Here is a 12,067-nt window from a genome sequence, read left to right on the forward strand (position 1 = left end):
ATTCAGCCCTAAAAGCACTTTATCGATTCAGCTGAAACACTGTCTTAAATTGCACCATTTGGGCCAATTTGGGAGAGATAAACATGGCCCTGCTCCAGCTAGGTAGATAAGGATGCGCCCAGACACAGCAGAAGTGGCAAGAGAGGGAAATTGCGACGATGCAGCTCAGCGGTAAATTCACTGGAGTTAGCCAGGTGGTAAACACAGTAGTGCGTGCAAAGCGGCACAATGACCACCGTGGTATTTACAGCTCGGCGGTAACGGCAGCTCATTGGAAAAAAAACATCCTGAACACCCATTGGTGCAAATGCCGGCTTAAAATTATAGACCGTGAAGACAGGTTGAGGGTAAATGTGCTTAGAAATAAAGACAGTGAGTATGGGTTCAAAGTAAAGGAAGTTCTGTAGTAAAGTCGGCGAAGACGGATTTTAGGTAAAGACAGCCCAACGTGCGGCTCGGTGGGTAATTGCACATTGACACGCTTCCGGTGCTGGGTCACCCCTCTGCCCCTCTATCACCCCGTGAGATAAGTTGCTGGCGCTCCAGAAAGTCTCTGCATACTCATTTTAGGCTGGTTTACAGACGCCCACGGATTGGCTGTCAGAAGGTACAGGGCCGTGTCGTGATTTTAACGTGTAAAAAGAAAACTATGAGACAGAAATTGAGACCCCTCGGCAGTATGTAACTTGTCTGCCCCTGAGAGCTGTATGGGGCTTTCGGTTGTGTTACCTGCGCCGGTGAGAGGTGTTTGAGGCGTACATGCAGTCTGGCACCGTCCCATGGAGGCAGTGTGGGGGATCTGTCCCGTTGTTACCTGCATGGGGAGCGGTATAAGGACTTTGTGGCTGTTTTTGGAAGCTGTGTACTGTGTAGTCCTGGGGCCGAAAGAGACGGCGGAGCCAACGGCCGCACACAGCCTTGCTGCCCGACGGTGCCATTGGCGGTCAACGCTAGCACGAGTGGATCCTGCTACCGCTCCAGAGTCTCTGAGTCTGCCGGTGAGGATCGTGAGTGCCGATGTTATGCCCCACCTTTAGTGCTGTCCGATGATCCCCGCGACTGAACCCACCGATGCCGAACTGCCGCCTTTGGCGTGGATTGCATGGGAGGCATCGCGATGTGGAAACGGCTTCAGGGAGTCCCCGAGTCGGAGGGAAGGAACTCCGGTGACTGGTGCCTGGGGATTGCGGGAATGCCTGTGACTGGAGAGGCGGTGAGTTTCCCCTGCAATGGCCCCCAGCAGCCCCCCTGTCCCTGTGACCTGGCTGCTTTGTGGTAGGGTGCCGATAGAGACTACCACAGGGTGGGGCGGGAGCAGCAGGCTTCGTGCCTGGGCGTGTGTGTGCATCTGTGTATGTGTACATGCTGTGTGTGATTGCCTTTGTATGTGAATGCATGTCTGTGTGTGTGCGCGTGCCCCTGTGTGCGCATCTGTTTATGTGTGTGTGTGCCTGTGTGTATGTTTGCGCATCTGTGTGGGTGCGTGCCTGTGCGTGTGTGCGTATCAGTGTGAGCATCTGTGTGTGTGTGTGCGTGCCTGGGCGTGTGTGCGCATCTCTGTGTGTGTGTACATCTGTGTGTGTGCATGCCTGGTCGTGTGTGCGCATCTGTGTGTGTGTGCATCTCTGTGTGTGTGTGCGCGCGTGCCTGGGTGTGTGTGCGCATGTGTGTTTGCCTCTGTGTGTGTGTTTGCCTGTGTATTTAAAAGCATTTGTGCGTGAGTGTGTGTGCCTGTGGGTGTGCGTGCGTGCATGTCCAGGGCAATGCAATCCTTCACTTCTTTCAAGATTAACATAAAAATGAATGTTCTGTTTGTACCACATGTGCCGTTGTCAGAATTAAATGACTGCGGATGTGGCCAGGCCTCCCCTCCACATGGGGTTCTGATTAGGTCTTTCCTGCCAGCCTGAAGTGTTTTTACAGTTAGGCGGAGCTCACCTTCTTGCCGGGCCTGGGCTCGGTGGCGTTGAATATGTGCGGTGTTATGTAGGAGTCTCCCCATATCCTGTAAAATGAGTAAAGCGGGGTGCAGTAGTGTTGGGGTGCAGAGAGAGTGGAGGACGAATAGAAGAACTTTGACTTAGAAGTTTTAGGTAATTCACAGAAATATTCACATACATTTTCCCTTCTCTCCCCCTCTGACCTCCGATTCCCTGCCCCCTCGCTGTGCTTGCTCCCCTGCCCCCTGGCTGTGCTTGCTCCCCTGCCCCCTGGCTGTGCTTGCTCCCCTGCCCCCTGGCTGTGCTTGCTTCCCTGCCCCCTGGCTGAGCTTGCTTCCCTGCCCCCTGGCTGTGCTTGCTCCCCTAGCTGTGCTTGCTCCCCTGGCTGTGCTTGCTTCCCTGGCTGTGCTTGCTTCCCTGGCTGAGCTTGCTACCCTGGCTGTGCTTGCTTCCCTCGCTGTGCTTGCCTCCCTGCCCCCTCGCTGTGCTTGCTCTCCTGTGTGTATGTGGCTTGAGGTGTATATGTGGCTGTGTGTGTGTGTGGCTCTGTGTGTGGGGGGGCTCTGTGTGTGTGTGTGTGTGTGAGTGTGGGGCTCTGTGGGTGTGTATGTGTGGGGCTCTGTGGGTGTGTGTGTGTGGGGGGGTTGTTCTGTGGGTGGGTGGAAATCTGTGTGTGTGTGTATGGGGTGCTCTGTGGGTGCCTCTGTATGTGTGTGTGGGTGGCTTTGTGTGGGTGGCTCTGTGTGGGTGTAAATGCAATAGGTCATGCATTTGCGAGCGATTAACCTATTGGCATTGTAAATGACAATGACATGTATTTAACGATTAAGCTATTGGCAATGTTAATGACAATGCCATTTATTTAAGATTTAAAAAAAAAATGTCATGAGCAATGCCAATAGCTCTACCTTTAATTAATGCCGAGACCATTGCATTGTAAATGCTTGTTTAGGACTTGTGCCCTACACTTCTCACGTAATTGTTATTCTCACGGAATTCTCGGGTAATTCAGCATGATTATGACAAAAAGTACCATACTGATGTGCCTTTCTAAAGTGCTGTAGAATTCGTCTGAGTTATGTATAGAAAAGTGAACAAAAACAAATAGGCGATGCCACTAGAGGGCAGGTAGAGGTACTCCTAATATTGTCACTGATAGCACTTAGCTGTGAAACTCTGGACTGGTGGCTTCGCACAGGCGTGTGAGCAGCAGACGCTCTTTGACCCGCCAAACTACCTTCTCAGGAGTAACCTTGCCCCGCCCTCTCGGGGCTGAATAGCCTATTGGGAGGCGCCGGCGAGGTAAGCTGCAGGCTGAAGGCGCCGCACACCTTGCCAAGCAGGTTCCCTGGGTGTGAGGCCTACGTAGGAGGGGGCGTGGCCTACTTGCACCGGTCTGGAGGTGGCATTCCTCCGCTCTGTTATAGGTACTCCTCGGCTCCGAGCCGCGGTTCTGGGACTCCCTCTCTACCCCTGAGGACCGGCGGACGGAGGCATCTCTTCCGGCCTCGAGGGCCACTTCAAGGAGGCGTGGCGAGGAGTCAGAGGTCATGGCGAGCCCAGATGAGACAAACCAGGTGAGTCTGTCGGATACAAAAGGTGACACCGAGCCCCCGGGTCCGCAGAGGTGTGCTTGTATGAAGGGGCCGCTGTTCCCTGGGGGGCTAGGAGGGAGGGGCCTGCTTCACCCCCGGGTCTGACTTCACCTGTAGCACCTCGTGAGTAGCGTCACTGCTCCGAGGTTGGAGTCACTTGTTGGCCGTCGCTCTGTTTGTACGAGCTGTTATTTGGTTTTCATGCAAATTCCACCACCTGGGTGCGAACAGAGCACCGCGGCGGGGGCAGTTGACATTTATTGATGTATCACTGGCACCGGCGCATCCTCAGCAGACTCTTAGTGTAAGAGGAGCGACAGGAGAAGGGCCTGGCCAGATTGAGGTGATTTTGCCGAGCTGGGTGGGACTTTGGTGCAAGTGTGGGAGTTCCAGGGCTTGAGGAGTGGGGTTAATTGATAGAGCAGTGTCTTTGGGTTTGAAATGACGGTCCTCGAATTGTGTACGGTTTCAAACTCCGTTTATTTGAGTGGAGCGCGGAATAAATGCACAGGGCAAACCTTGAACCTCTGGACCTCTAGGATTCCCTGGAAGGCCCCAGTACAAACCAACTCTTCCTACTACCCCCACATCCAAATACACCAATAACAGCTGAAATAAGAAGACATCACAATAGTACAGATGCGTGGAAATCTATCACTCCTACTGCTTTTATCACGCGTTTCTGGCCCACGCTTTCCCTATTCTGCTGGAACCCGGCCTGGGGTGTGGTGAGCGCTGCCCGCAGCTCGACCCCGCTATTTTCATTCATTAATGCCAGGTGCAGATAAGTGGATGAAGTGAGGGGGGATCGAAGGGGCACGACGAGCCCATGCTTTTTTTAAAATTTTAGTAAAAACTGTTTCCCTACGATTTGTGAAATGAAAACCCTCCCGGGACGGCTAATTGCGAGAGCGGAAATGCTTCAGTAGAAGTGTAAGGAAGGGAGTCTCCTGTACTGTGAAACCGAGGGTGGGGCAGACAGCTAAACAAACCTTCTTGCCAGGGTGCCTGCTTCCCTGAAAGAAATGCAAATATGCACAGCTGGTCAATCTGCAAACGTAAAGGTTGTTTGGTAGCCAGTATTAGCTTTAATTGATGGAATCACGTGAAGCTTCCTGATGACAGATTTATTCTTTTTGAGGGGTATTGTAAGGGAGCTACCAGCTAAGATGAAGCGTGTGCTTTTAAAAGACCGTTATAAAAAAATAAATAATGCACTACATATAGCCTGCAAAAAATCTACACTTTGAAAACACTTTTATCTTAAACTTTGTCCTGCATTTTGTATCAGCCTATCTACTACTGTGTATAATGAGAGTTTAATATAATGACTTCTAGGTTCACTGTGCTTCCTGTCACAGAATGGAACTTCGTAGCGCTAAACACACGCAAGTCCCTATTCTCCACCGTGCCAACCAGGATTCAGTATTCTAGCTCTCTGGTGCAGTGCATTAACCAATAGCGGTTTCATAATGGACGACAGTGCGTTTCCCAATGATTAACATAACTTGTAATTATTTTTCATTTAAGCTGTGCGTTATTTTATATGTAGCTACATGAAGGTGAAGGACCTAAAAAATGTACATAGTATTTTTTAGCCACGCCCCCTCACCTGCCCATTCTTGTGCACAGTATCGCAGTCCCATACTTAACTTAATGCACTTCGACCACTGGTGCAGATGGTCTTTCATCACTCTGTTGAAAGAAGTGACGAACAGTCGTGACTAGGATGATACAAACATTTCTTTACATGCCTTATACGAAGGACCACAGAAGCGATGTAGCAGTATTACTATACTATATTGTCATTTTAATATATGTAACACCGCCAGGCCACCTCATTAGTATCTGTTTAACACCAAAATACAGCAATTGGCGATTAGAAGGTGACCAGTTAACCTTTACAAGTGACTTTGCACAGCGTTGCAACATGTGGTAGTGTTATTAGTAACAGTAAGAAATGCGTCCCTTAAAATCTAAGGGGCGACCCTCTGGGCGCAGCTTTTTCAAAATCGCAACAGCGATTTAAACACAAATGAGCAAAGGTTTGTTCACCAAAAAGGATTTTTCTAACACAGTTGAAAAGAATCCGTTGTGATTGCATGAATCAGTTTATTTCACTTGCATATGAAGAGTTCAATCAATGTTGTAGATCACATTAATAGTTTCTTCATCCTACTAATGGAGTTCAATCATATATGAAGTGGTCCCAATGCATTTCGTGCCGGCATGGCACTTCATTAGGGGAGTCTAAGAATACAAATGTGTAATGAGGACCCACACTATTCACTGCAAGATGCATAAAGTTACAAACTATATGGCTATAGTAAAAAGTGGTAAACATCCTAAATGATGATAGAAGAAAAACGATGTGATGATAACAAACTGACATTGTCGTTGCAAAGTGTAAGTATAAAAATGACTTATTCCTAAACCGTGAATAAAGGTGTTCAAACATCTCCAAAGATATAGTGCAGTGCGTGAACAGTTGTGAAATTCTGAGGATTAAAAGGAAACTTGAACGTGTGAGTTTAAACCGACACTACGAAAGTATGTGGAAAGGAACGGGTAAACTGTTCGTAAACGTGAATAGTGAAGAAATAAACATGCTCGAAATACGTGCGAGTGGTTCATGGTTAAATATTCAGTACCGTAGTGGTCCAGAACGGTGAGTTGGTGATCAAATGTTCAGAGTGGCACGTTATAATATCTTCGGTGGTGAAAAACATCTTACCAGAGTGGCCCGAGGGCCATCGTTTCCAAAAAGGACTAAACTCCGTCTTTGTAGTGTTATTAGTAACTTTTTATGTGTTTTCAGCAGGAAACATTATTTGTCAAAATCTGCAGATGATGAATCGTGTAGCAAGTGGCCCTGCTTATACGCATCAAGCTCAGATACTGCTCCTATCATGCGACCATAGCGATTTGCCCATATCAGTCACAAGCTCTTTGGGAATTCCATATCAATTAAAAACATCCCTCATGATCTCTTTAGAGCTAATATTATTCACAAATCTTATCTGAGGCCACTTTGAATGATGTACCACCATACCTATGGCATACTTCGGCATCTCACCCAGCACACCATAGGTACCAATTCAGTGCTTAATTTGTAAAAAAAGAAGTGCAGGTGCTGAAAATTTTGCCTCCTCTTAAGTCTCGCTGTCTCTCCTCTCTAACACTGCTGCTGCCTGTGACCCCTCTCATCAGCCTGTACATGTCCCTGCTATTTTGAACTCTGCGTTTTCCTGTTGTCATTCCTAAAGAAGCGGAAGATGTTTTACTTTCTTACCTACACTGAGTGCAAAATCAAAATGTACACCAAATGAAAATACTTTTTTTGCATATATTAATCAGTGTGGTATGACTGGGTTTATTGCGGAACAGGCCGCTGCTCGAGCACAGCAGGTCATGTCACTGCTAGTACCGTCTGCAATTAGTAGGTCCAGGGATGGCGGTGGCATCGGCATCCACTGCTCAGCTTGCTGTGATCCTGCCTGCTACAGCACAGGCATTGTCCCCAGCAGTGATGCTGCCAATGCGGGTAAGTATGGCTGTGGTGCCTACTGGACTCATGCATGCTCAGCAATTACCATGCTGCGGTGCAGCGCACAGATTCTACTGGTGATGCCATGGCACACAAAAGTTGTGTTTGGCCAGAGCCTCATCGAGCACATTGAGTATAGCAGCATTGCAGGGCTGCAGAATATGCTACTCTGGCTACGCAACAAGTGGAAAGTCCACACTTACTTTCATTTATTCAAGAGCCCTCAGTCCCAAGTGCCAAATGCGCTCTTGCAGCTTCCTTGTCTCAACTCTGTCATGAGCCAGCCCCCCTGCTACAATTATTCAATGGGAGGTTTAGGCCCAGGCAGTGGCATGGTGCAGCAGACGAGGGGAATAGAATGCAAGCCTTAGTTTGTCAATCACTTCTTGGATTTGTGATCAGTGTGATGACATCATCACTAACATAGTGATACACAATCATGCCGGCCTGGACAGGTGTATGCCGGCCTGCCTATGAACATTTACCAGCCAGTCACCATGCAATGTATGTTATTCTTTTTATTTTGAATTGAACAATTAATATTGAGACTACCACCTGCAGGTTCAGAAATTGTAGCCCCGGCCCTGTGAAAGAAGTGCAGGTGCTGAGCACCTGAAAGCACCTGCTCAAATTAAGTTCCAAAACCTGCGTGGTACAGGGCTGATTTGGCACCCGCACCCAGAACTAGGATAAGTCACTTAGATTTGTTTCTAACTACACATAGCAAGCTTTCTCTTAGAAAAAGTTCCTCCTCTTCATCTAGTTCTAGTCACCAGAAATCCTCACGTATCTGTCGCTTTGTCACATTTATGCAGGTGTTCCTTTATTGGACAGCCATAGACTATGTACAGTACCTCTATCCGTGATTAATTCATCCGGCCACATGAACATAAGCTCTTTCTTCCTCATCCAAATTCGCTCGTCTAGGCCACTCTTCCTGAATCAAAACCACCTTCATCAAAACTGCATCTTGTAACCATTCTTCCTCAAGCTCCCAAAGAACACAGTATCCACTTGACGAGTTACAGTACGAGCTTCCTTATCCCACTCCTCAAATGTATCAATATCTTCCAAATCTCTCTCCCCCAACTCCAGCTGCAAATTAGATAGGAAATCTGCTTTCACTTGCCTAACCCCTGAAACCTACTCTATTCTGTAACCATGCTCCTGCAGTTTGTACTGCGGCTTTGCTATCCTGGATGTCGCATGCACTGCCATCTTGGAGCCAAACAGTTCTACCAAGGGTTGACGGTCACTTCTCAGTCTAAACTCACTGACCCACAAGTGAGCCCTGAAATAATGCACATCCTGCCAGCATACCAGCTCTTCCCTCTCCATGACGCAATGAATAGCTGTTGCACTCCGCCGTGCCTTAGATGTGAATGCGTCAACCTCCTCTCAATCTTTCCCCCCTCCCCCAAAAAAAACCTAGAATGCCCAGACCTCAACCACTGGAATCTGCCTCTACAGTAGTCCTGTCCTACGAGTTAAATGTTTGCAGTAGTTCAACCACGGCAAGTTCCTCTTTCACTTGCATAGAGGCTATCTTGCACTAATTGGTTCACCACAACAGCACATTCTTTTTAATTAATCCAGGAACTGTACTGTTTTTCAGAACCAAGTGACCCACACTTTGTGTGTAACTTTTCAGACCAGAGCAATGGCATGGCATGATCTTTACTCTGGATTTCGAGTGCATTTCTTCTTGCTTTTGTTACACATTCCTTGCTTGAGACATGTCGTCTCAAGTAGTGAACATTTCCCAAAGCTATCGTGCATTTATGCTTCGTGAGTGACGTGTCATACCACATTTCTTCAAAATATTTGACACCTGAGGCAGCCCCGGTCATGTTTGTGCCTATTAGCCCGAAATGCAAAGACAATGTATGGTCGTCTATAAAGCTGAGGATGATGGTGCCTGATGCCAAATCAAAAGGCATCTTTTTAAATCTGTACATCCCCGAGGGGCTACAAAAGAAGCAAGATGTTGATACCTTATGGAGTTCTATGGGATGATTCCTCAGCCCTCTCACTTTTGCAGGAGAAGAGCTTTACTTTCAGTATACTACATCACATTCAATACTACATAGTAATTTAACTGCTTGCTATAAATTGGGCTTGGGACCTCAGTTGACATTTTTTCTTTCACTTTCTTGCAAGCTGATCTCTAATTAGCTCATCAATAAACTTATGGTAATTGCTCATTGCTGCTTGGGATCGTTGTACAGCGTTCTATGCATCGACGGGTCCTCTTGGCATTTTACTCTCAATAAAGATGTGACTCTCTTGTACTACATTCTTTTTTTGGATTAAACGTCTTGAGAGCCGAAGCTTACTATTAATCACATCCACTTCTCGAATTCCAATATATACTACTTCTACGGGTGCACTTTTAAGACTAATTCTCCTTTATGGACATTTCTCTGACCGCTTTGGCAAATGGAACTATTTTGTGTATTGATATCCTCACCAGTAACTGACCTGCCCTAGAGACTCATTCATTTCCATAGATGTGCCATGTTATGCTTAGTGAAAACATTTGCAACAGTACACATTTTACACTAAATCCTCAGTATTAATTGTGAATCAAATCCCCTTCACACACCACCTGCAGAATTTAGATGGTTGAGTTTCCTGGAGGTTCATAAAAAAAGCATCATTCACCATAAAAAAACCTATAGAGCTCAGCCCCTTCATTGAATCAGACATCCAAGCAATCCAGGGTGAGTTCTTGAGTACTGACTTCAGTCCACTTTTGTCCAGGTGAGTACTAGAGTCAATCCTCCACACCCTGCTGAGGGCTTCCTCTCTAATGCCTCTTCCTCTGTCTTCCGAGATGCCTGCACAATTGGGAAAAGTGAGTAGCCCCTGCTTACCTGTCCTCCATCTCCTCCTTGAGTTGTGGGAACACAGGTAGTTATCTACTGCGGTGAGGATACAAGAAAAGTACTGTTCCAGGGGGTTATTCTCTTATCCCCTAGCGCTTTATCTCCCAAACATGATTTCTAACTCTCCATCATATCCACATTCCCCTAACGACCACCCTTTACCTTTAACTTCTACCTACTGTATGTTTCTGTCCATCCTTTCCAGTCCCACTCCTTCCTTCCCTGGCGAGCCGACTCCCAACTACCCGAATACGTGTGTTCCGTTTGATTAGTTGCTCACTTTATGTACAAGTCTATCAGGGCACAAGTCCTTAAAAAAAGAAGTGGGGGGATGCTGTCACCAGAAGTGATGTCACAACAGGAAGTGACGTCACAAAAGGTGGCTTGCACCATCGGGGTCATTGCCTCCCCTCGCTCACGCCTTAGATGCGATTGCATCTGCGAAGCCAACCCGTGTGCAGCGTCCTGTGAGCTCCAATCTCGTCCCAGAGAGGGCAAAGAGTGATGTCCAGCTGTTTGGCAGGGGGGATGGCGTCCACACGCATGGTACCCCGACTCGAGCCCTGAAGTCTATACTCCATCTGCAAGGCGCGTCCCTCATTCCCTCTAACTTGCCCGCTCGTTTCTCTCCCTTGATCGCTCTCTTCCATTCTCTTGTCATATTCTGTGCTTAAAGATAACCCTAGGGTGACTTGAAAGAGCAGATAAAATGCACACACGACATAAAAGTAGGCCTGGAGCAGCTGTTGTTAATATAGTTTATTAGTTAATTAAAACCATAAACATGTACAAAGTGTGCTTCTAACATATTTACAAGATTAAATAAGCGATGTAAAAACATTACATTGCCAGTTATAAAATAATACGGTTATAAGCCAATAATAAATTTCATGATCAAAATCACATTATCTCAAAAAAGGTTAGAAGAGACCTGCATAGGTACTACCCATAAAATATGTGGGATTTGGCCGTGGTCCTCCAGCTATGTAGCCCCAAGATCATAATCGGGCTGGGTCACTGTCGATCTTGGCACACCCATCCATGGCCTATTGGAAGCAAGGTGACCACTATGCATAAAGTATCAGGTGCATTTGTAGAACAACCTCAAGAAGGCGGGGTAGTGGATACACAATGCCCTAGCAGCCCACGAGAAGTTAGTATGCGGGGGGTGGGGGGGTGCTGGATTGGCGGAAGGGGATAGGGAATTACCATGCCCCTAGCAACCCACCATAGACCTGGTACACTTTTTTTATTTTATTTATTTAATTATTAACATATGAAGGCATCCTGGAGCCGTTCAGCTTTTGGATTTGCATGGGAGTGCTAAACGCATGTGCACGAGAATGTGTGACAAAAATAGTAGTAAAAGTTCTGATAAGTTCTTTGTGATTAAGATTTGTTAACACTGTCAGTATGGTGGATATGATGTGTGCCAACGCCACTTATATAGACTGCTTCCACCTCACACGTAAATACTAGTGGTTACAAGTAATTAGATTTGGGAGTAGTATCACAAGCATGCTTCTCCATGTGCCTTGAAGAGGTATTTTCCTGAGGATATGATACTGGTTTCCATGTTGTAAAGGAGGCTGTTGTAACTGTGTAAAGGCATTGAAGATACACTTCTTTTTTTTTTTTATCTTATCTATAAGAGCCTCATAAGTCTCTGGTCAGTCTGTAAGGGAGAGCTGAAGTGTCCAGTTACACGTGCATAGAATCATTGAAATCTTGGTGTTTGTGAAGAAGAACTTGAACCTCATGAACAAAATATGTGTAAGACCTTTCCTGTATACACAGGGGAATGGCAGAGTAAACTCATTTTCAATAGCACATTACCACTAGCAATTACATACATCCAAAAAGCAAGGAAACTCCCCCAAAACATTAAGGATTTCTTGCACCAGTCCCCAACAGCCATGTCCCCTCTCTGAGGACCTGAGCATCATGAGCAGATTCTTTGATTCACAAATATCCATATATATATTTGGCCAAACCTCCAAGCTTCCTCCAACTTTGTTTATTGTGACCGTAGTTATCAAGCGGGGGGGGGGGGGCACTCTGGATTGGAGTAACCAGATGCTTTACAAAACCCTAACA

At 46.7% G+C, this 12,067-nt stretch overlaps 1 protein-coding gene across 2 annotated transcripts in view; it reads left to right on the forward strand.

Annotated features, from left to right (window-relative positions):
* Nucleotides 1–3,305: 3,305 nt before the first annotated feature.
* The window catches only part of TRPM4 (transient receptor potential cation channel subfamily M member 4), a 369,304-nt gene continuing 360,542 nt past the window's right edge, over nt 3,306–12,067 (forward strand). The window contains exon 1 of one of the 2 annotated variants that reach the window (XM_078655174.1): nt 3,306–3,517. In XM_078655174.1, the coding sequence (XP_078511300.1) occupies nt 3,491–3,517 (27 nt within the window). In that variant the 5' untranslated portion in view covers nt 3,306–3,490. The remainder of the gene's footprint in view (nt 3,518–12,067) is intronic. The other variant, XM_078655175.1, reaches the window with a different exon arrangement.

This window comes from Lissotriton helveticus, chromosome 7 (genome assembly GCF_964261635.1).
Source record: "Lissotriton helveticus chromosome 7, aLisHel1.1, whole genome shotgun sequence".
Lineage (NCBI taxonomy): Eukaryota > Metazoa > Chordata > Amphibia > Caudata > Salamandridae > Lissotriton > Lissotriton helveticus.